The 24,491-nt window shown below is 45.7% G+C and overlaps 1 protein-coding gene across 1 annotated transcript in view; it reads right to left on the bottom strand.

Moving 5' to 3' along the window:
* Positions 1 to 3,998: 3,998 nt before the first annotated feature.
* LOC144828451 (uncharacterized) overlaps positions 3,999 to 24,491 on the bottom strand; it is a 32,285-nt gene continuing 11,792 nt past the window's right edge. Inside the window, exons 4-11 of the mRNA XM_078686627.1 lie at positions 16,292 to 16,562; positions 15,821 to 15,996; positions 11,749 to 12,019; positions 11,319 to 11,476; positions 9,726 to 9,999; positions 9,272 to 9,429; positions 5,743 to 6,013; positions 3,999 to 5,447 (exon numbers count right to left, since the gene is read on the bottom strand). Of these exons, the coding sequence (XP_078542753.1) occupies positions 5,273 to 5,447; positions 5,743 to 6,013; positions 9,272 to 9,429; positions 9,726 to 9,999; positions 11,319 to 11,476; positions 11,749 to 12,019; positions 15,821 to 15,996; positions 16,292 to 16,562 (1,754 nt within the window). The 3' untranslated portion in view covers positions 3,999 to 5,272. The remainder of the gene's footprint in view (positions 5,448 to 5,742; positions 6,014 to 9,271; positions 9,430 to 9,725; positions 10,000 to 11,318; positions 11,477 to 11,748; positions 12,020 to 15,820; positions 15,997 to 16,291; positions 16,563 to 24,491) is intronic.

Here is a 24,491-nt window from a genome sequence, read left to right as displayed (position 1 = left end):
ACCCAGATTTTTGCTTTTTGCTGCACTGGTTTACGACTTTCCCTGGCTGTGGGCCTGCTAATCAGACCCACAGCCTAGCTGTTCTCTCTATCCAAATTGTACTCAGGTACTGAATTGGCACTGGGCCCTCTCCAAGTCCCTGTACTCAGGGCTGAGGTGCACCCAGAAGTCTCCCAGGGGCTGAAGCATGTATTATGCCACCCCTGGATTGACTAACTAAAACTGACACAACTGGCTGCACGACAGCTGGGGCAAGGTGGTGTACTCACCCTTTGCTTTAGATATAGTATACCTATATCTAACCCTAAAATGGACACACAGATCTCCTATCAGTCACTCCTATGGCAGGCCTTAACAATCCTGAAGGCAGAGTGCTTGGAATCGTGTGAGATGGTGCTCTGGCATGAGCTGAGCCTGTCTGCGGCTTTCGGGATCCATCCCTTAGCCGTTTCCATGATATCGCATACCATATACTCTTAAGTGCATTATAATCCTCGCGGTTATGTGCCAACTCTGGTATCGCTTTATCAAAACATGTCGAGTAAGGTGTCATACGAATTGGAATACTAACCCCTCGCCAATTCTGGCGACGGGGTTAGCATTCCACCCTTCTAGAGGGACACGACATGCATGTAACCTATAACCCGGTTAAAAGTCAGACAGAGCCTTAGCATCCACAAAATGGATGCTGCCACCGAGACACAAGTCTGCCCTCCTGCTGCTGGGAGTCCTCCCAGAGCAGGAGATAAGGACAAAGGGTTTCCTGCCAGGGGCGGTGCCAGCACCGTCCCAGACAGGGTTTTGTGTATTGTAGGTAGGCAGGGCTTTAGAGGAAGGTGACTGCACGTGGCACCCCGGTGCTCACTGTGCATAGGCTGGCTGGAACCAGTTCCAGGGGCACTCCAGCCCCTGGCCTGGGGAAAAGCCCGCCAAGGAAGTGGGTGTAACCACCCCCCTCCTGGTCCCACCCATAGGGCACTACCTAGTCGCGTGCCAGCCCCCTTTTCCCAGATAAAGGTAGAGACTGGCCCCCTTCCCAATCAGATCATCTTTGGAATCAAGACACGACTTTCTGCGAAAGGACTTCAAGATTTCCTTCTTCAAGATTCTCCCTTGTGACTAAGGAGTAGTCACCCTGCATCCGCAGGCACCATCTAAAGAACACTGCGGTCTGCTGTAAGTCCTTCCTCCGGAATCCGACTGCCCAGCTCGACGAGAACCGGCTTCCCTGGCACCTCTGACCTCTACCCACCTCTACAGCCCAGCTGAGAACCGTGGGTGCGACGAGACCTCAAGGGACCGGCCATCTGCAAGACTGCACGACTTCTTTCCAGCAAGCCCGCCGAGTAATCTACTGGTGAGTGCTTTGGGGTCCGAGAAGCCCCGACTCTGAGCAGCTCCAGCTCCGAAGTGCAGCCCCCCAGCATCTCCACGATCTGCGTGGGGCCCTTCTGCTTTCCGCTGCTCACCGCGTTGTTTGGCTACTAGCCCGTTGGCTTGTGGCCTTCCTGACGACGCCCGACGACATTTCTGCTGCTGGTCTGGTTGCTCCAGACTGGCCCTTGCTCCCTCCCAGAAGAGGAGCACCCCGGACCCTCCTGGTCCACTCAAGACGCCATTTTGAGTCCACCGCGTGGGCTTGAATTAGCCAAGGCTTGTTGCCCAATCCTGGGTAACTTCGACGCCAACGACTTCATCCTTCGTGGGACAGCTCGCACCTCCATCCTGGTCGCCGACAACGCCTCCTGGTCCGAGAGACTGCAGAGCCCAGCAGCGCCCACTCACCTGACTGCGGTGACTTCGCCCGGTGCCATCCTGGTGCCCACTTAATCACTGGCTAGTGATTCAAGAACTTGGTCCCCTCTGCTTTCAGGTTTTCTTCTTCCTTGATCCAGGCTTGGATCCATCGAACTTTCCTTCACTGGTCGCCTGCCAGCAACTTCTTCCTTCCAGGCTCCTGGTCCGGCAACGAGATCCCCGACGTCTTTTCAGACCTATGCAGCTGCAGCCCCTGGGCTAGGTAACTTCGGCACTCCGGTGTCCCAGCATAGCCTCACTATCCAAGGGTCAGGATCCACTGTCGTTTTCTCCCTACCAGGTCGGGTTCGCCCGTGAACACTAACTTTGTGAATTCTAGCTTCCATAGACTTTGTCCCGCATCCCGCGTGAGAGTGCACACTCTGCACCCGAGTCCCCTGGGCCTCCTAGTAATAATCTAACGATTCCCTAGTCCAGTCCTAGCGATTCCAAAGCCTATTAGAACTGTTACTTACCTGCTAGTAATTCGCATTCCACTTTTAGCGTATATGGTTTTTCGTGCCCCTCGGGCATTTGTGTAACGTGCTAACTTAAAAGTATTTTCGTAAGAGTTTTGTTGTGTGCTTAGCTCCCTGCCTCATAAAGAGCCAGGGTAGTCTTGTTATAAATAAATACACTGTTTATTTTCATAACAACTTGTGTGGTGTCCTTTCACTGAGTGTTCAAGGGGTAATGTGATGGTAAAACAGCTGGCTTAACACGCCCTCTAGAGTCTTAGCCTTAGACTGCTTGTATCCATGCTACTAGGATAGCTGGTCTATAAGGTTGACTTACAACCAATCATCAATAAGGGTTGTTTGGACTGATATATAGTGATCACTAGAATAGTGAGCACTGCACATCAGGCCAACTTCTCACAGTCTGGAATTGCAGTAAAGTAGCAAAATGTATCAAAGGCGATAAAGGAATGGAGATTGGCACCAATGAATATTTGAATGACAACTGGTTATGGCAGGATTTGGATGTAAATGGAACAAGTTGTGATGGGGAGGAGATTGTGAGGGCTAGTAGAATGTGTGAGAGAAGAGGCAGAAGGGCTACTGATCAGAAGGAAGTGTCCAAGACTACTCAAAGGGGAAGGATTATTTCTTGTTCTAAGAAGTTTAAGGATTTCATTGTGAGTTAATAATGTTATTATGTAAGGTTACAAATGCACTTACTTGTGTTATACCACATCGTCATCTTCTGTATAATATGAGAGTACGTAATTATATAGCACTGTTTAGAATTATATCTAAAAGTAGTTGATTCATCTGTGTAATTCTTGTTTTTAGGAATTGTAATTGAAATCTTTATTTTTGTTATATCGTTCGTAATATTTGTTAAAAGGGAAGGATGTGTGGTATCAGGACTACCCTGATACAGTTCGGTTGCTCTGGTAGTTGTTACCAAGGACGTAAAGGGTTCTAGAATGTGGGGACTGGTAGCTGAAAAAGACCGGATGTAAACTGGAGATGAAGCAGACGTAGATTCCTGCTCTTCTATAATAAATACTAATGACCTACCTGAGCATCCTATCGTTGTTGGAGGGAACACAAGCTTGTATTTTTAAAAATGAAGATCCGGCAATTAAGAATAGAAATTGTGTTCTAGAAATGAAAATAACACTTTTTTGGGTGAAATCAAGCATATTTATTAAAAATCAAAAGCCTGCATTTGAAGTTAAATTATGAGTATTTTCAGAAACTAGCACAATGTTTGGAGACACATAAGTTGCATTTTTAACAACAATTAGAATTGTTATTATAGCAACAATTCATGTTCATACTGCTGAAGGTGTTATTTTGGGCTGGTGTATTGGCATTTTCATTATTTATATCAATACAACTTTTTATAATATTATCACTTCTGCTGTTTTAGGCCTAAGTCTGTAAGCTTGGTATACATTTTCTAATGTATGATCAGCAGTGTTGCAGGGATTCTGCTGAGTCACAAAACTATGCTTGGGATCATAGAACCTTAATAGGTAGGGACTGAGTTATCCTACGACCTAGGTACCCATGAGCCCGGAACCGACTAGCTATAGTATTTCACTTGCCCTCCTACTCACTCAGAGGAACAAGCGATTAGATACCCCAGAACACAACACTCCTGACTCTCTCAGGAATCACTGTTGCAGGACACACCCTTTCGCTCTTACACTCGTACCAGTACTCAATCAGCTCTGACAGAGACGCAAGAGAAGTTTAAAATGTTTATTTTAACTATCATGCTCTAGTATGCAGTATATGTGCCACAATACGAAAGAAGATGCTTAACACAAAAATGGTCAGCATAGTAAATAATCCAGAAATCATAAAAGGAGCTGGCATTATATAAGACAGGGTAGTCTAACCCCTCTTCCCTTCCACAGAAGCAAAATGATTATCTATCAGATCTCTAGGTGTTAGCAGAACACCCCGTAGCTTAGCATACACAGATGACAATTCTACATCTTAGGTGCTTTCACAATCCCTTCCCTGGAAAGATCCCTCTCCAAGTGTGTTGTTACCTATCTGTGCATACCTATATGACAAAAGTACATGTTCCCAAACAACAGCTGCATCTGCATGTTTGTCTGACCAGACTACAATAATAAGGGGCATTGTTATTTGACCTTCAGACTAAATCCCAGGAAAAAAGAGAACGCAAAACAACAGCAAGGTCTGTGTGAAAGTACAGTGTGGCACAAAGCAAAATAAGTTTGTATAGTAACGCGCGCAAAGCAGTGGGCAGTCTGCAATGTCCTCATTCTAACATAGGAAAAATGACAATGGGCCTGCAAGGGACATATGATAACAAGTTTCTTGTAAATTGAGCAGTGGCACTGCTGTTATCAGCTTGTAATTTGGATCTAGCTCTCCTATTCTAGCTGTAAATGTAAGTTTAATAAAACGTTTAACTTTCGTCCATGATCCTTCCAAGTAGGCTATCAGTCAGATGGATACAGGAAAGGCTGAATTTAAAGGTAATAGCCACTGTAGAAAAGACGTGGAATGTATGTTGAAGAGAATTACAATGTTATAGCAATTTTGAAAAAAAGTTAAACATTAGTTAATATTTTGTCATTTTTCAAAATCTGTATATTATTTTAATTCACTTCAGTAATCCTGAAAGTCGATGAAACCTCCAAGAGCAACCAGACCACCGGTTCAAAAACTCACACACAGTGCCTTTTAACAGAGGGAGCGGAAGTAAGACACATGTCAAAAGATTCTTATTATAGTTGCATATCCATTAGCATCTCATGGTTCAATAAAAAGCCTTTGCACAAATGTCTCTTTCTTAAAAAATTCTTCTTGCAGTTCTCAATTGAGTAAATAAGTCCACAACCCATATTGTCATTCAAGTAAATACCGCTGCTCCAAATGTTACCTAGTAAAATTTACATGAGAAGTGACAGTACCATCTGATGAAAGGGTAAAATATATCCCATATTTGACACATAACCATGGATGTGAGCGAGCACCCCATCTCACAAACAGCACACACTTGGCTGCTGTGATGGCAGAACACTGTATACTTCCACTCCACACAGGGTGAGGTATTCCTTGCGGCCTTTGATGACGACACTGACATAGCGGCCCACCATCCCTTTGCAGCAGAGCACAGTAACAGATCCAGCACTAAGGTCAGTGATGGTGCCACACCTATAGAACCAGAGAGACAAGCAGAGGAACAGAGTTAGGCAGAACTGTTGTCATGGAAGCCCACCCACCAGTATCGGACATAAGGTGCGAAGGCAAAGATGGAGTTTGGGACAATGTATTATGAAGCTTGAGGAAGATCTATGAGGCTTGCATCACAAATCAGCCAATCAAAGAAGAGAGGTATATTGAGTAAGTACTGATCAACAAGCTTATTCTAAACACTGTTGGGAAAGCTTCTCCAATATCAGGCTCCCCTTGACTCACAGCAGTCAAATGCCCAATTATCAGAACTTACACAGGGTTGTTGTTGTTCTTGTTGTCTCCGATCCGAACTTCAGCACCTCTGAGTCTCTCAGGGCAGCAGTCGGCTCTGTTCACCACCACGACAGATCCAATTGACTGACTTTGTCCTAAGTCCAGTCTCCACCATGGATTCATGTCCCCGTTGGTGGCAGAGCAGTACTTTTCATAGTAGTTCCCATTACGGTTGTTGTTGAGTGGGTATGATGGCAGCCCGAGGTCTGGATACTGGCTGCTTTGAGAAGCTGTTCCTTCCAGTGCCAAATCTTCAGGTAAGAAAAGAAAAGTCAAAAGGGAAAGTAAAATATAATTCCAAAAACTCACTTGATACAAAATATCAACTCAAAAATGTTGACCTGAAGCAACATCGAATGCAAGATATCAGTTTCCACAATATCATCATGGTAGTGGATGTGGATGTGGTGTTGGAATAGTAAGTCTATACTTCACTGAGCCACCAATGTTGCCATGTTAGAGAGTGTAGGGCACTGCCATATATACTAAGATATGGCACTGCAGTTCTTGTGCTCAGCCCTGGCTGCCTAGTGCCATGCACATTCCTTTGCACCTAGTGTGAAGGTGTATTTGTGATGTGAAGCATAAGTTTTGCACTGCAAGGGTACCCTTCCTGTACACAAACTCTGAAGCGTTTCCTACATTATATATGTGCTGTATAATGCAACACACCTGCAATATATGAAAGATTAGGTGAATAATAAAAGTTCTCGTTAGTGCCTCCTTCCGGGAGGTGTGCTTTTTTAGTGCCTAGCCTTGTCTACCATTCTTAGGGCCAGATGTAGGTGGCCCATTACCGGTCGGTAATGGCCGAAACTAACAAATTTCGTCCGTTACCGACCGGTAATAGGCTTTTCTTATGTAGGGGGCCGAAATTAAAGATTCGGTAATTACCGAATCGGTAATTTAAGGAATCTGTAAATTACCGATTTCTTAAATACCAATTCGGTAAATTACCGAATTCCTAATGTAGGGAGCACTTAAATGAGTGCTTATCCCATGTTAGGATTCGTTATTTACCACCAAAACTACAAGATGGTGGTAAATAAAAAAAATAAAAAAAGCAATTTAATGCAAATTGCTTCAGTGCCATATTGCAGACATACATGCCCTTGGGGCATGTATGCCTGCAACATGTGCGCCCATTAACAATTGAGGGGTGCAACAGGGTGTCAAAGTGACACCCTGCCACCCTTCAATGTTTTCCCTCTTTTACCGAATTGGTTTTTACCGATTCGGTAATTGACATTCATTCCTATGGGCCTCCAGGCCCATAGGAATAAATGGCAATTATCGAATCGGTAAATACCGATTCGGTAAATACCGCATCTTAACGATTCAGTAATTTTTGCCGAATTTTTAGCTACATAGCCTTTACCGATTCGTAAATACCGAATTGGTAAAATTCGGTATTTACGAATCGGTAAATACTATTTACCTACATCTAGCCCTTACTAGATAGTAAAGGAACACTCACATACCACTCATGGAATGCCCTCTTCATGCAAAGAAGTGCACTATTATGTTACTTCTAGGGACAAATTCCAGTTTTTCATTTGAAACTAAAATGTTTATCAACAGTTTGTATCAGTTTGCGTAACTTCTTCTGGATTATGCCAAGCTTTGTTAGAGCTGCCCCTTGATCTTCTAGCCTGTACAACTGTATGGAGATGGTTCCATTAGCAAGTTGATGCTTTACCCTCTAAAACTCAGTTAATACCATTACAGGCTAAGGCCTGTTAGTCTCCCAGTAGGTTACCCAGGAAATCCAAGACCACCAGCCCTGAAACTCAAAGCACCACTGCCTGCCTTCTTGCCAAGAGCAATGTGCCTCTTAAGAAAGAGTAGAGCGTTAGAGTGAGTGAGGTCCAGTGGGGAATGCTGGTAGGTCTCCTTGCTCCAGGCAGATTCTTTCGGCAGTACAGCAAACCAGTTCGACCCTGTATGCACACTACCTTGGCGACTGTGCGTTGAGGCCTAAAGACCGAACTTTTGCAGGTTACAACAGAGTTGGAAATATTTACATTTGAAATGTTCCACTAGCTGTATGATGTTTTTCATAATATTATTGTTTTTTTTTCTACACAAGCTAATCTGCAGTGTGATGTCCAACTTGTTTGGTCCTGATGAATGCCACACACACATTAGTTGGGTATGAGAATAGCATAAAGATGGTGACCTGAGTATCGCGACTGGGTTGAAGCCATATCACCACAAAGAGGTATTTTTTAATCTTCATACTGTCTAGTCCACGTTCTGCTAATCTCAACCAAATCTGATAGCATAACTTGGGTATGAAAATCATTTTTAAGAGCTCCTTCCTGAGTGTGAGTTGTAGCCCACACCCCCCACGATTGGATAAGGGTGTGAGGAGGAGCCCAATGATGAAGCATGCCTTCTAGGGGTAAATTATGTTGTGGATCAGAAAACGTGGGTTTCTGATTAAGCCTAGGTGATAGGTCCTCATTGACTGGATGCATTCAATGTGTAATTTGGTTGATCCCCTTAGCAAGGTGTGAGGGGACGACTCATACACCGATCAGGTCGTTGCCTTTATGCAGGGAAAGTCGTCAACCCTAGTGTGGCAGAAGAGGGCTGCCATGAATGAACTGTGAACGTTGCTGCACTGAATGGTTATGGCCCAAGAGCAGTGTGATGCCAGTGACCCCCATAGGCCAGATAGGGCCACTGTGAAGAGTATCGCCATGTCGAGTGGGCCATAGCCCCAGTACGGATGTAAGCTGGTGGATCCATATGCCAGGAGGGGCCACCGTGAGGAGACCCGCTGTGCTAATCTTGATGGAGCGTGTGTACAGTGAAGACGCTGACCCTGTATGCCAGACGGGGCAACTGGGACCAAGCAAGAATGGTGACCTGGTCGAGATCATCATCAGAAACGAGAGGCAGCTGTGGTGATGCTAGGGGACCTACACCTTGACTGACAACTAGCGCGAGGACCTTTGCACCACTCCCGATAGGAAGAGCGGATTTACACAAATTGGTGGAGCAATGAGAAACCCCTAGCTGCTGCACAACCCCGTGTGAGGAACTTGAGGACACCCAACTGCATCCTGTTGGGTCGTGGGTGAAATACTTACCAGAGACAGCTGCTGCTCCAGCTTCTGTTGAGGGGGTACGCTCGGAGAATCAGGTTGCTCCGATACTGGTGGTTCCACTTAAACCTGATCTTTGGCCAGTTGGCCCCTGGGTAACTTCCTTCTCAGATAGAGCTTTACCGCTTAAACACTTTTGATTTTAATACAGAGTCGAAATGGGTCTCTGACTAGTAGTGGGACATAACCTAAATAGAGAATGACCATTACCACTAGCTTGAGGGAAGTGGGACTTAGGGATCCGCCTATGAAACACAAGGGCCCTGACCTCATTGACTGTGTACATTGTTTGTGAATGTCGTATTTAATTTTGGGAAGGTAGCTGTAAATAAATACTTATTTGTTCATATTAGCAAGTATTCCCCCCTCCCACTTCTCCTCAATACTAGCACCCACTTGGCTGCTGTGGTGGCAAACAACCGTATACTTCCACTCCGCACAGGGTGAGGTATTCCCGGCGGCCAGTGATGACGACACTGACATAGCGGCCCACCATCCCTTTGCAGCAGAGCGTAGTAATAGATCCGCGACTAAGGTCAGTGATGGTGCCGCACCTGTACAACCAGAGACACAACCAGAAGAACAAAGTTAGGCTGATCAGTTTTCATGCAAGCCCACCCATGGGTATTATACACAAGATGTGAAGGAAAAGATGGAGTTTAGGACAATGTATTATGAAGTATGAGGAAGATCTATTAAGAGTTGCATCACAAATCAGCCAATCAAAGATGAAAGGTATATTGAGTAGCTACTGACCAACAAGGTTATGCTAAACACTGTTGTAAAAGTGTCTCCAATATCAAGCTCCCCTTGGCTCACTGCAGTCAAATGCACAATTAGCAGAACTTACACAGGGTTGTCGTTGTTCTCATTGTCTCCGACCCGAACTTCAGCATCTCTGAGTCGTTCAGGGCAGCAGTCGGCGGCGGCATGCACCACCACAACAGTTCCAATTGGCTGACTTTGTCCTAAGTCCACTTTCCACCATGGATTCATGTCCCCGTTGGTGGCAGAGCAGTACTTTTTTAAGTCGTTTCCATTGCGGTCGCTGTTGAGTGGGTATGATGGCTGGCCGAGGTATGGATACAGGCTGCTTTGTGAAGCCGTTCCTTCCAGTGCCAAATCTTAAGGTCAAAAAGAAAAGCAAATGGGTAAGTAGAAGATAGGTTGAAAAACTTGCTCGATACAAAATATCAACTCAAAAATATCAACCTACAGCAACATCGAGTGCAAGGTTTTAGTTTGTACAATATCCTCAAGGTAGTGGATGTGGTTTTAGAATAGTAAATCAATACTCCACTATGTGTGCTTGCCTTGACAGTGTGGTGCAAGTCACTATTTTGCAGCAGTTTAATATATTTGTGGTTAACTTAACAACCCAAGTCAGATTGCTCCATTAGTGAACTTGGTGGAAATTTACTGATTTATAGCACAGCCACCAAAGTTGTCATGCTAGAGAGGGCAGGGCACCACCATATGTACTTAAATATTGCACTACTGTTCTCGTCCTTAGCCCTGCCTGCCTAGTGCCATGCACATACCTTTGCAACTAGCGCATCATCGCCCATATGCAGTGCGATGTCAGTCACCTCGTATACCAGATAGGGTCACAATGAAGAGGATTGCTGTGCCAAGTGTGCTGTAGCCCATGTAAAGTGGCAAGCTGCTGGGTCATTATGCCAGGAGGTACCACTGTAAGGAGAACTGCTGTGCCTATCTAGATGGAGCTTGTGTACAGTGTAGAGGTGGTGACTCTGAATGCCAGGGTGGACAACCGGGACCAAGTAAGAAGTGTGATCTGGTTGAGATCGTCAACAGAGGCAAGATGCAGCTGTGGTAACCATAGCGGGTCTGCACCTTGACTGACAACTAGAGCCAGAACCTTTGCACCACCCCCATTACTTATAGGAAGTGCAGAATTACCCACTTTGGAGGAGTAATGAGAACCCCACGACCACTGCTGCTGCACAACCACATGTGAGGACCGCGAGGACAACCGACTGCAGCCTGTCGGGCCACAGGTGAAATACTTACCAGAGACAGATGCTGCTGCAGTGCCTGTGGAGGGGGTATGCTCAGAGACTTTGATCACTCTGATCCTGCTGGTGCACATAGGACTGATTTTGGGCCAGTCAGCCCCATGGGAACTTGCTTGCCAGATAGTGCTTTAGCGCTGGAACACTTGTGATTTTAAATCCGAGTCAGAGTGGGTCTTGGACTAGTAGTGGAGCATAACCTAAATGGAGATTATCCACTATCACAAGCTTGAGGGAAGTGGTCCTGAGAGATCTGCCTATGAAACATTATAGCCCTGACATCAGCTGACTGTGTATTGTTTGTCAATGTTGTATTTAATTTTGTGGTGGTAGCTGTAAATAAATGCTTCTTTTTTCATAATAGCAAGTATTCCCCCCTCCCACTTCTCCTCTATACCAGCACACACTTGGCAGCTGTGTCGACACAACACCGTATACTTCCACTCCACACAGGGTGAGGAATTCCCGGCGGCCTGTGATGACGACACTGACATAGCGGCCCACCATCCCTTTGCAGTAGAGTGTGGTAATGGATCCGGCACTCAGGTCAGTGATGGTGCCACACCTGTAGAACCAGAGACACAACAAGAAGAACAAAGTTAGGCTGACCCATGAGTATCATACATAAAGTGCAATGGCAAAGATGGAGTTTGAAACAATGTATTATGAAGCTTGAGGAAGATCTATTAAGAGTTGCATCACAAATCAGACAAAGAGGAGATGTATATTGAGTACCTGCTTAGCGACAAGGTTATGCTAAACTCTGTTGTAAAAGTGTCTCCAATATCAAGCTCACCTTGGCTCACTGCAGTCAAATGCACAATTATCAGAACTTACACAGGGTTGTTGTTGTTCTTGCTGTCTCCGACACGAACTTCAGCACCTCTGAGTCTCTCAGGGCAGCAGTCGGCTCTGTTCACCACCACAATAGATCTAATTGGCTGACTTTGTCCTAAGTCCACTCTCCACCATGGATTCATGTCCCCGTTGGTAGAAGAGCAGTACTTTTCATAGTAGTTCCCATTGCGGTTGGTGTTGAGTGGGTATGACGGCAGCCCGAGGTATGGATACTGGCTACTTTGTGAAGCTGTTCCTTCCAGTGCCAAATCTTCAGACAAAAAAGAAAAGCAAATGAGTAAGTAGAAGATGGGTTAAAAAACTAGCGTGATACACAATGTCAACTCAAAAATATCAACCTGCAGCAACATTGAGTGAAAGATTTGAGTTTGTACACTATCCTCAAGGTAGTGGATGTGGTGTTAGAATATTAAATCTATACTCCACCTTGACAATGTTGTGCAAGTCACTATTTTGCATCAGGTCAATATATTTGTGGTTAACTTACAACCAGCTGCGGTAGGTAAGAGCAGTGGGTGATGGTGCGGGGATTTCGTTGGACCACCACTAGGGAAAATTAAATAAATGATTATTTTTCCCTCATCATCATCTCTCGAACCCCACCCACCGGGCCCTACCACTCTTACCTGCAGAAGCGGTGGCTGCTTACAACCCAAGTCAGATAGCTCCCTAGATGAACTTGGTGGAGATTCACTAATTTATAGCGCAGCTACCAATGTTGTCCTGCTAGAGAGTGCAGAGCACCCAAGTATGTACTAAGATATGGCACTGAAGTTCCCATGCTAAGCCCTGGCTGCCTAGTGCCATGAGTATACGTTTGCACCTAATGCAATGATGTATGTGTGATGTCTAGCATATGCTTTGCACTGCAATAGTACCCTTTCTGTACAAAATACTATGCTTAGACAGACTCTAAAACGTTTTCCACATTATATTTGTGTACTGTACAGTGCAATACACATGCAATATGTGAAAAGTTAGACAAATAAATAGCATTCTCCTTGCTAGCCCCTGCCTTGAGAATGCATTATTTTTTAGTGCATGGACCTGTCTACCTTTGTTGGTAGATAGTGTGAGAACGCTGTGTACAATTCATGGAACGGCTCCTTTATGCGAAGAGGTGCATCATTATTAAGCCCAGGCATCGTACTGCGCTCCGTCAGCGGAGTTAGCAGAGTTTTACCAACTCTGCGCTCCGTCGGGAACGTGGAGTTGAGGCAAAACTCCGGCTCCATAGCAGAGCCGAGTACACCCCTAAGCTTCTGCTCCGCAGCCCATAAAAAGACACAAAACCCACTTACCTGCTCTGGTGTCTGCAGGCAGCCCTCCTCCTTGCCGTGGTTTCTCTCCTCCTCACCGCTGTCCTCGCTACAAACCCATACATTTCTCTTCTTGGATTGACTACGCATGCACAGTCCACCAAAGACGTAAAAAGTAGGGGTTTGCGACCGACAACGAGGAGGAGGATGTCGACAAGGATGAGACACCACGGCTAGGTAGAGAGCAGGTAAGTGTTTTTTTTGTCTTTTTAAAATTGTCGGTAGGACTACGGTGGAGCAGAGCGGAGTTTCACTGAGTTTTTCTTAACTCCGTGGAACTCCGCAGAGTGCCATTCCATGTACTCCACCCACACCTGAGTATTATGTTACTTCTAGGGCAAATTTCCAGTTTTGCACTAGAAAGCAATACGTTTATCAACCCTTTGCACCAGTTTGAGTCAATTCCTCTGGCTTGCTCCAGTGCAAAGTGTTGATAAAGCTGAAACTTTTTGTTTTAGTCTGTACCACTGTATGCAGATGGTTTCATTAGCAAGCTTGAAGTTTTACCTTCTACAACCCTATGGAGTTAGTTCCATTAGAGGCCAAGGCCTGCTATTCTTCCAGCTGGGTCAGGAGATATTACACAGGAAATCCAAGACCATCTGCCCTGGAACCTAGAGCACCAGCGGCTGCCTGCTTTCCAAGACTAATGTGCCCCGTAAGGAAAATGAGAGCATTAGAGGCAGTGTGGCCTACTGTGAAATCATGGTAAAGGTCTTCGTGCCCCAGGGAGATTCTTTCGGCAGTAAAGCAGACCAGTTTGACCCTGTAAGCACACTATCTGTGGGACTAGGAGTTAAGGCCTGAAAACATGACGTTTGCAGTTTACAACAGCAGTGAGTATATTTACATTTGAAATAGTCCATTGGTTGTATGATCTTTTTCGCAATATTATTGTTTTTCTTCTACACCGACTTTTCTGCAGAGTGATATCCAACCTTTTAGGTCCTGATGGATGCCACACACATGCTAGTAGGATATGAGAATGATATAAACATGTTGGCCTGAGTATCACGACTGGGTTGTAGTCATATCACCCTAATCATTTTTAGTATACTCCTTCGGGAGGCTTAATCAAGAATGTGTTCATCCACCAAATATTTTTAATCTTCACAGTGTTCACACCCCACTCTGCTATTACTACCCACATCCGATCGCTTACATATGGTCTGTGAATAATCTGTAAGAGCTCCTCCCCGAATGGGAGTTGTAGCCCACATCGCCAACCATTGGGTAAGGTGTGAGGAGGAGCCCTATGATGAAGCATACCACCTAGGGGTAAACAAAGATTTTGTTGTGGATCAGAAAACTTAGGGGCCGTATTTATGAAGGCTTTGAGCCGCCGGTGCGCCACTTTTAAAATGGGAAAAAGTGACGCACCGGTGGCGCAAGGCCTTCATAAATAAGACCCTAGGTTTGTGATCAAACCTATGTGATTGCGATAGGTCTCCCTTGATTGGATGCATTCATTGTGTGTTTTGGTGGATCCCCCCAGCAAGGTCTGAGGAGACAGCTACTGCACTGATCGGGTTCTTGCCCATGTGCTGGTACATTCAGCAACACTCAAATGCTAGAGGAGGAGTGCCATAAAGTGAAAAATGAACGCTACTGCACTGAATAAGTCATCGCCTATATGCAGTGCGATGTCGGTGACCTGGTATGCCAGATAGGGCCAGACCCGCTGTGCCGATCTGGATGGCTCTTGTGTACAGTGGAGAGACAATGACTCTAAATTCCAGAGTGGGATAACATGCTCTAAGCAAAAAAAAATTGATTTGGTCGAGATAGTCCAAAGAGGCAAGTGGCAAGTGTAGATACACTTGTGAGTCTGCACCTTGACTGAAAACTTGCGCAGGCAGCTTTGCACCACCCCTGCTACCTACAGGAAGAGCAGAACTTACCCAGCTTGGAGAAGCAATAAAAACCCCACAGCCGTAGGTGAAATACTTACCAGAGATAGATGCTGCTCCCGCGCCTTTGGAGGGGTTATGCTCTGAGTGCTGTGGCAGGGGTATGCTCTAAGACTTCGGTCACCCTGATCCTGCTGGTGCACGTAAGACTAATTTTGGGCCAGTCAGCCCCAGGGGAACTTGCTTGCCAAATAGTGCTTTCGCGCTGGAACACTTATGATTTTAAGACCGAGTTGGAGTGGGACTCGGACTAGTAGTGGGGATAACCTAAATAGAGACTACCCATTACCTTTAGGTTGAGGGAAGTGGGAATCAGAGATCTGCCTATGAAGCACTAGAGCCTTGACATCAGCTAACTGTGTATTGTTTGTGAATGTTGTATTTAATTTTGTAGTGGTAGCTGTAAATGTAAATGTAAATGTAGTTGAGCTTATATAGCGCACAGCTACCCGCAGTGGGTTTCCCGGCGCTTGCTTAGGGAACCCTTCCTGGTATTCCCCTGTGAGATAGCAGGGTATCCACAAGGTGAAAGTCAGGCATCCCGCCGCGAGGGGCCGTTGTGGAGATTAAGCAAGCTATTGCCCAGAGTCGCAGAGTGTGAACCCGTGAGTCGAGGAGGCACCGGGGCGAGAATTATCGAGTCCGTGGAATTTTTAGCCCAAGACCCGCCGAGGCGGGGAATTGAACCCTGGTCCAGGACCGATCTCAGCTTCCGGGTCTGCTGCCTCTAACCCCATAGCCACACTTCTCCACATAAATGCTTCTTTTTTCATAAAAACAAGTATTCCCCCCCTCCCACTTCTCCTCACTACCAGTACACACTCCAGGACACACTCGGACTCGGTAGCTGTGGTGGCAGAACACCGTATACTTCCACTCCACAGAGGGTGAGGTATTCCCGGCGGCCTGTGATGACAACACTGACATAGCGGCCCACCATCCCTTTGCAGTAGAGCGTGGTAACAGATCCGGCACTCAGGTCAGTGATGGTGCCGCACCTGTAGAACCAGAGACACAACCAGAAGAACAGAGTTAGGCTTACCGATTTTCTTGCTAGCCTACCCATGAGTATCATACATAAGGTGCAAAGGCAAAGATGGAGTTTGGGACAATGTAATATGAAGCTTGAGGAAGATCTATGAGGCTTGCATCACAAATCAGCCAATCAAAGAGGAGAGGTATATTGAGTACCTGCTGAGCAACAAGGTTATGCTAAACACTGTTGGTAAAGCTTCTCCAATATCAGGCTCCCCTTGACTCACTGCAGTCAAATGCACAATTAGCAGAACTTACACAGGGTTGTTGTTGTCCTCGTCGTCTCCAATCAGAACTTCAGCACCTCTGAGTCGCTGAGGGCAGCAGTCGGCTCTATTTACCACGACAACAGATCCAATTGGTTGACTTTGTCCTAAGTCCAGTCTCCACCATGGATTCTTATCCCCGTTGGTGGAAGAGCAGTACTTTTCAAAGTAGTTCCCATTGCGCTGGGTGTTGAGTGGGTATGATGGCAGCCCAAGGTTTGGATACTGGCTGCTTTGTGTTGCTGTTCCTTGCAGTGCCAAATCTTAAGGTAAAAAAAAAGCAAATGAGCAAGTAGATAATAAGTAGAAAATCCAGCTGGATAGAAAATATCAACTCAAAAATATCAACCTGCAGCAACCTCGAGTGCAAGATATGAGTTTGTACAATATCCTCAAGGTAGTGGTTGTGGTGTTAGAATATTCAATCTATATTCCACTATGCATGCCTGTCTTGACAATGTTGTGCAAGGCACTATTTTGCAGCAGGTCAATACATTTGTGGTTAACTTACAACCCAAGTCGGATAGCTCCATTAGTGAACTTGGTTGAGATTTACTAATTTATAGTGCTGTTCCCAAGGCGGTCCCACTAAAGAGCGCAGGGCACACCCATATATAATAAGATAAGGCACTCTGGTTCTAGTCCTCAGCCAAGGCTGCCTAGTACCATGCACATACCTGTACAACTAGTGCAAAGGTGTGTCTGACGTCTAGCATAGGCTTTGTGAGGGTATCATTCCTGGAGAAAATACTATGATTATACAGACTCTTAAAGTGTTTGCCACATTATATATGTGGTGTACAGTGCAACACACATGTATTATGCGAAAGTAAGATGAATTAAAAAATGTCTCCTCGTTAGCGACTGCCTCGTAGAGTCGTAATTGTTTAGTGCACAGCCTGTCTACCATTCTTGGTAGATAGTGTGAGAATGCTCATGTACCTCTCATGGAAAGCCCCCATCATGCAAAGAAGTGCACTAGTATGTTACTCCTAGGGCAAATTTACAATTTTACACCAGTTTGTATCACTTCTTCTAGCTTGCGTCAATGCAAACTGTTGATAAAGCAGCCCCCTGATGTTTTAGCCTGTACAACAGTATGCAGATGGTTCCATTAGCAAGCTTGATGTTTTTTCCTCTACAACCCTATGCAGGTAGTTCCATCAGAGGCCAAGGCTGGGTAGTGTCCCAGGTGGGTGAGTGGACTTTATGCAGGAAAATCTAACACCACCTACATTACAAGCCCTCACCCCCCTACTACTCCAATCCCTCCTCGATCTCACCCTTTTGGGTGGCGGTTTCAACTCATGACCCCTCAGCTTGACTCAAGCAACCCTTCTGTGCGTCTTACGCATGATCTGGTCAACTGGACTACCTCTTTGGCCCTCTGACTCCTGGCGCCTACTCCATCATCAGGCCAAGGAATACACTTTTTATCCTCACTCCCATAAATCCCATGATATGCTTATGTACCTCTTTCTGCCATCTGCTGATGCTGTCATACGGCTCAATGCACATATCCCCCCATGTGCACTGACAGACCATGCCTCTATCATTTTGACTCTTAGACCTGCTAGACACCAACAACTCAGTCATTGGCTCCTAAGCGCATGGTAGCTCACTGACTCCGATTTTGCAGACTTCCTTCAAACACACATTTCATACTACTTTAAAGATAATGCAGCATTCTTCACCTCCTCCACCACAGTCTGGGAGGCCCTGAAGGCAAAACATCATGGCCATATAATCACCTGCCATTTACCCACCTGTAGACTTGAAAGAGGTCTTGACAATTGAACAGGACCTCCGCTTAGTCGACAAGGCCTACACCGCTAACCCCACTGCCCACCTGAAACATACAGCAGATTTAAACAAACGTGTACTCTGCTAGAAACAACTGGACACTGCGACCTCTGCTCACCTTACCACACAGGATTGGATCTATGAGGTCAGGGAGGGCTGGGAAACTCCTACACTGGTGACAAGACGGGACCTGGCTCTTCACCTGATCCCTTCCATTATTACGGAGATGGGTCAAGAGGTAGCAGACCCATACTCAGTAAAGCAGGAGTTTGCTCGTTATTTCACAAGCCTTTATGTTGACCACCCAACACCGGAGGCTGAACTAGTCCATTCTATTGTGGAGGATCTCATTCGCCCCCGACCAACCAACAGTGGCCGGCAAGTACTGGACAAACCCATTATGGCTGCTGAAATTACATCAACCATAGGGGCCCTCCCTAGTAGGAAAACACCAGGCCCCAATGGTATTCCATTGTAAGTCTATAAAAAATTCACCTCTCTGCTATCTAACCCCTACTTGCAATGTATGAGGAGCCACTGGAGGTGGGCAAACTCCTGTGTGATCTTCACGGACCCACAATATCTGTCATCCTTAACCCACATTACTAGCCCCCCTCCAGGGATTGTGGATACTAGAGGCCTATCTCCATTCTTAATGTTATGTTATTGAGTATTTCTAGAGCGCACGTTCACCAAGCGGTCTCTTGGTGCTAGGAAGCAGATCGATATTGATCCACAGTTATTGTAAGCCTGTTTAAAGAGCCATGTTTTCAGTAGTTGTCTAAATCTGACATAGTTAGTGGTAGTCCCGAGTTAAGTGTCAATAAATTCCAAGCTCGGGGAGCAATGACGGAGAACCTACACCGACTGGTCCTTAATTTTTTGTATGGTGAAATATCCAAATAGTGTAGGTGTCTGGATCTCAGTTCTCTGGTAGGACATTATTTACTAACTCAGGATTTACCAAAGGTGGGGCAGTTCATTTGTAAGGCCTTAAAGACTATAAAGCACACCTTGAACATGTACCACAGGCAGCCAGGGGAGTTTCCTAGTCACCTGAGAGATGTGTCCATTTTTAGGTAGACAGTATGTCAGATGGAGAGGCCTGAGTTTGGAAGACGCAGAAGAAATTTGGGGGTGCCCAAGTAAAGGGAATTGGCATAGTCAATGCATGACAAGACAAAGCCTATTATAACTTGGATCAAGGCCTCCCTTGTCAAGAATTTCTTTATCTTTTTTATGCACCAGAGTTGACAGAAGCATTCCAATGTCACTGCACCTACCTGCTTTTTAAATGATAACTCCTCATGAACGATGACCCCAAGGCTTTTTATCGTCTTTTTGGGCAAAGGAGGAAAGCTCATCTCGCTTGGCCAGAAGGAGGGATTCCAATGATCCACCTTATTTTGTGTGATAACAATCACAGTTTTATCAGAGTTTAACTTCATGTGGTTACTGTTCATCCAAACACGGGTGAATAGCATTGTGTCATGAAACTGCTGTCTAGACGTGGAACTGTTGTTGATCATAAATAGCAGTTGCATGTTGTCAGCGTAGTTGAAGATGTTGATTTCCTTCTTTTTAAAAGAGCTTAACAAGAGGTGGATGTAGATGTTAAAAAGATGAGGAGATAGAGAGGAGCCCTGTGGCAACTCACAGTTAGGTTGAACCTCTGTTGAATTGAACGGTGGTTGTCTAACAGATTGAGCTCTATCACTCAAAATCGAAGTGATCCAGTCGAAGACTGTGTCCAATAGCCCTGCGGTTCTGACACGGTCAGCCAAAAGGGTGAAGTTGACGGTGTCCAAAGCCACAGGCAGGTTAAGTAACACCAACACTTGGGTATTACCACTGTCTACTTCCTTGCACATGTCATCTCTTAACCCCTTCGGTGCTCATGACGGAATGGTTCCGTCATGAGCACCAGTGCTCCTGTGCTCATGACGGAACCATTCCTTCATGAGGCCAGGGGCACGAAATCCCTCTACTGTAAATAGCAGCCTCTGGGGGGCCTCGGGAGGTGGAGAAGAGCTTCCCCAACCTCCCGAGGCCCTCCCCTGGTTTTCAAAGTAATGACGATTGTGCGTATGGCGCACCTTATGTAATTACATTGAAAACAAAACTGTTTCAGTGTTTGTGGGGCTATCTCAGCCCCCGAGCACAGAAACACTTGGGAGAGGTATCGTTAGAAAGGGGAGAATCTCCCCTTTCTAATGGTACCCTTCCCTAGTGGATCCCTGCTTGGTTGGGCAATCCCCAAGCAGGGATCTACCCACTAACACCAGGGAGGGAGTAGCGGCCCCTTGGGCAAGGGCTTTTGCTCCCCCCATTGTGTTTTGGGCACACCTGTCTTTCTGCCATCCTGGGGGCAGATGGGGACAGTAGACCCCATCTGCCCCGGGAGGGGGGAGGGAGGGTGGTAGAAGGCCCACTAGCACCAGGGATTTTTTGTCCAAAAATTTACTTAGGGTGGGGGCTGCCCAAAACGGGCATGTCAATGCCCTTACCCCCTCACCAAAATACAGCCTTTCTGCCCTCCCTGGGGGGGCAGATGGGGGCAGCAGTCCCCAATCTCCCCCCCAGGGGGGGAACAAAAAGCCCACTAGACGCCAGGGATTTATTTTGGGTAAATAAAATGAGGGTGGGGGCTGCCCAAAATGGGCATCCCAAAGCCCCCACATCCCCCCCAAAAAAATTACAGTCTTTCTGCTCTGTAGCCGTCAGTAGCCCCCAATCCGCCCCCCCTCCCCCACCGGGGGCAGAAAGCCCATTAAAAACCAGTTTTTTTTTTGGTATTCATGTTGGTGTTGGGGCTGCCCAAAATGGGCATGACAATACCCCCACCCCAAGGGTGACCTGGGGGAACGCTGGGTGGTAGGACATTTGTGTCAGCCCGATGATGCCACAACTTTCCCTCACAAAAATGTGTGGAAAAAGTTAAATTTTTCAGCCAAATGTAAGGTTTGCAGGGGATTCTGGGTAAGATAAAGTTGGGAGATCCACACAAGTCATACCTCTCTATAATCCCCCGGGTGTCTAGTTTTCAGAAATGTGTGGGTTTCCCTAGCTGGTCACCGAGCACAGGGCCAAAAACGTTTTGTGCCCTTGCCTGTCGCAGGTACTTGGGCCTCCCACACGAGTGAGGCATCATTTTTATCAGGAGACCTGTGGGTGGTAGGAAATTTGTGTCAGCCCGGGATGCCACAACTTTCCCACACAAAAATGTGTGGAAAAACTGTTTTTTTTTCAGCTAAATTTGAGGTTTGCAGGGGATTCTGGGTAGGAAAACATTGGGGGATCCACGCAAGCCATACCTCCCTGGAATCCCCCAGGTGTACAGTTTTCAGAAATGTGTGGGTTTGGTAGGTTTCCCTAGCTGGCCGCCGAGCTCGGGGCCAAAAACCCAGGTGACCCTCCTTGCAAAACCAGGTTGTTTTGTGATAGACAATTTTGATGTCGCCTCAATACGTTTTGGGCCTTTGCTTGTCGGGGGTAGTTGGGCCTCCCACACGAGTGAGGCACCATTTTTATCGGGAGACCTGGGGGAGCGCTGGGTGATAGGAAATTTGTGTCAGCCCGGTGATGCCACAACTTTCTCAAACAAAATTTTGTTGAAAAACTGATTTTTTCAGCTAAATTTGAGGTGTGCAGGAAATCCCTGGAGATCCCTGGAATCCCTCAGGTGTCTAGGTTTCAGAAATGTGTGGGTTTGGTAGGTTTCTCTAGCTGGCCGCAGAGCACGGGCCAGAAACCCAGGTGACCCCCCTTGCAAAACCAGATCGTTATTTGATAGACAATTTTGATGTTGCGTCAATTCGTTATGGGCCCTTGCCTGTCGCAGGTACTTAGGCCTCCCACACGAGTGAGGCACCATTTTTATCGGGAGACCTGGGAAACGCTGTATGGTAGGAAATTTGTGCCAGCCCAGTGATGCCACAACTTTCCCACACAAAAATGTGTGGAAAAAGGGATTTTTTTCAGCTAAATTTGAGGCTTGCAGGGGATTCTGGGTAAGAAAAAGTTGGGAGATGCACGCAAGCCATGGCTTTGGTAGGTCTCCCTAGCTGGCCGCCAAGCAAGGGGCCAAAAACCCAGGTGACCCCTCTTGCAAAACCAGGTAGTTTTTTGATAGGCAATTTTGATTGTGAGTAAGAAAACGTTGGGGGATCCACGCAAGCATACCTCCCTGGAATCCCCCAGGTATCTAGTTTTCAGAAATATGTAGGTTTGGTAGGTTTCACTAGTTGGCCGCTGAGCACCGAAAACCCAGCTGACCCCCCCTTGCAAAAGCAGGTTGTTTTGTGATAGGCAATCAGCCTGCTGATGCCACAACTTTCCCAAACAAAAACGTGTGGAAAAAGGGATTTTTTTCAGCTAAATTTGAGGTTTGCAGGGGATTCTGGGTAACAAAGCGATGGAGGATCCACACAAGCCATACACCCCTAGAATCCCCCTGGTGTCTAGTTTCCAAAAATGTATAGGTTTGCTACGTTTCCCTAGGTGCCGGCAGAGCTAGGGTTCAAAATCTACTGCTAGGCACTTTGCAAAAAAAGGGACCGTTTCTTGTCGCAGACACTAGGCCTACCCACACAAGTGAGGTACCATTTTTATCAGGAGACTTAGGGTAACACAGAATTGTTGAGCAACTGTTATTACCTATTGACTTACGATGCATTTCTGCCTTCCAAATGAAATACAACGTGTAAAAAAGAAGTCATTTTAAAAAATGACCTTTAAGTCTCATGCTAGTATGGGTACTCACAATTTCGGAAATGTGCAAATATCTACAGTTTCTAAACTCTATATTTTGTTCCAATTTCAGAAATACATGGGTGTCTTTCATACCGATTTTTCCATGTATATATTTCCCCAAATTAATTGCCATATAACAGGAACATAATGAACAACCATTGCAAGACGATGCTCAGGAATTGGCTCTGGGTTCGTCGGGTTCTTGGTGAACCAACTAGTCCTATATATCCTCACATTGAAAAAGATCTAGCGGATCTTACAGTGTATTGCTTTTAAACAACTGTCACAATTAGAAGAAGTTACAGGTGAAAACGTTGGCCCAAATGGCTGTTTTTTCCAACTAATTTTCAATTTTTCCTATATTTAACTGTTAGTTTCTATGAGGAAACCTTGAAGGATCTACACAAGTGATCCCTTGCTGAATTTCGAATTTTTTTAACTTTTCACAAATGTATAGCTTTCCAGGATCCATTATTGCTTTCATACCCATTTCTACCATTAACTGGAAGGAGGTTGAAAGCAAAAAAAATAGCAAAAATAGGCTGTGTCCCAGAAAAATGCCAAAACTGTGTAAAAAAAATGTGGTTTTCTGACAAAAGTCTGCTTGTCCCTGTAAGCTGGGAAAATGCTGATTTCAGCACCACAACTCCTTAGTTTATACCATTTGCAGGGATAAAACCAGACGCTTTCATCTGTAGCCCTTTATTCCCATTTTTCAAAAAATAAACAAAGTTTACCTGTATTTTGGCTAATTTCGGGGCCCCCTCCAGGGGAAATCCACAAACCCTGGGTACCTTTAGAATCCCCATGATGTTGGGAAAAAAGGACGCAAATTTGGTGTGGATACCTTATGTGGTCAAAACGTTATGGGGACCTAAGCACGAACTACCCCAAATGGCCAAAAAAAGGCTTAGCACAGGGGGGGAAAGGCCTTGCAGCGAAGGGGTTAAGGGCATGATTACTGCTCTGTGGAATGTGCTGGCCGGAAACCCGCTTGACAAGGGACCAAAACGTTTGACTCCTCTAAAAATGAACAGGGATGGGGAGCTACATGAGCCTCAAGTAGTTTTGCCAGATGTGGCAGAAGGGAAATAGGCTGATAACTTTTCATATCCAAAGGATCTGCTCCGACTTTCTTTAGAATAGGTGCAATGATTGCTCTTTTAAAGGAATTTGGCATGATCCCGGTATGGATTGATTGGTTGAGAAGTGACAGTGTTAAATCGGCAAAGCAAATTATTACTACTCTCAGGACATACGAGTGACAATTATAATTTGGGGATCCAGACTTGACTCTGATTAAAAGATTGGCTAGGTCCAGCGTGTGACTATTAGGATCACGTAAAGATTAATTATTGTTTGTAGGGCAAGAAGGAATGCTGTTTTTGATGGCCCCAATCTTGTTCACAAAAAAAGCATTGAAAGAGTCACACAAGTTTTGGGTAGTTATAGCCAGGAGTGTTACTCTATTTAAATTAGCAAAGTCGGAGATGATCTTAAATATCTCCTTTAAGTGGGCAACCCTGAGGCCTCGATCCCCAGTGTCTTACATATGCAACAGATTTATGCTGATGCTTCAGGTGTCATTGTGAACTGGTCAAAATCTATATTTTTATCCCACTCCTGGGCTACCATAA

Source organism: Lissotriton helveticus, chromosome 4_1, assembly GCF_964261635.1.
Source record: "Lissotriton helveticus chromosome 4_1, aLisHel1.1, whole genome shotgun sequence".
Classification (NCBI taxonomy): domain Eukaryota; kingdom Metazoa; phylum Chordata; class Amphibia; order Caudata; family Salamandridae; genus Lissotriton; species Lissotriton helveticus.
Note: the sequence above shows the minus strand (reverse complement) of the source record. Positions and strands in the feature narration are given on the sequence as shown.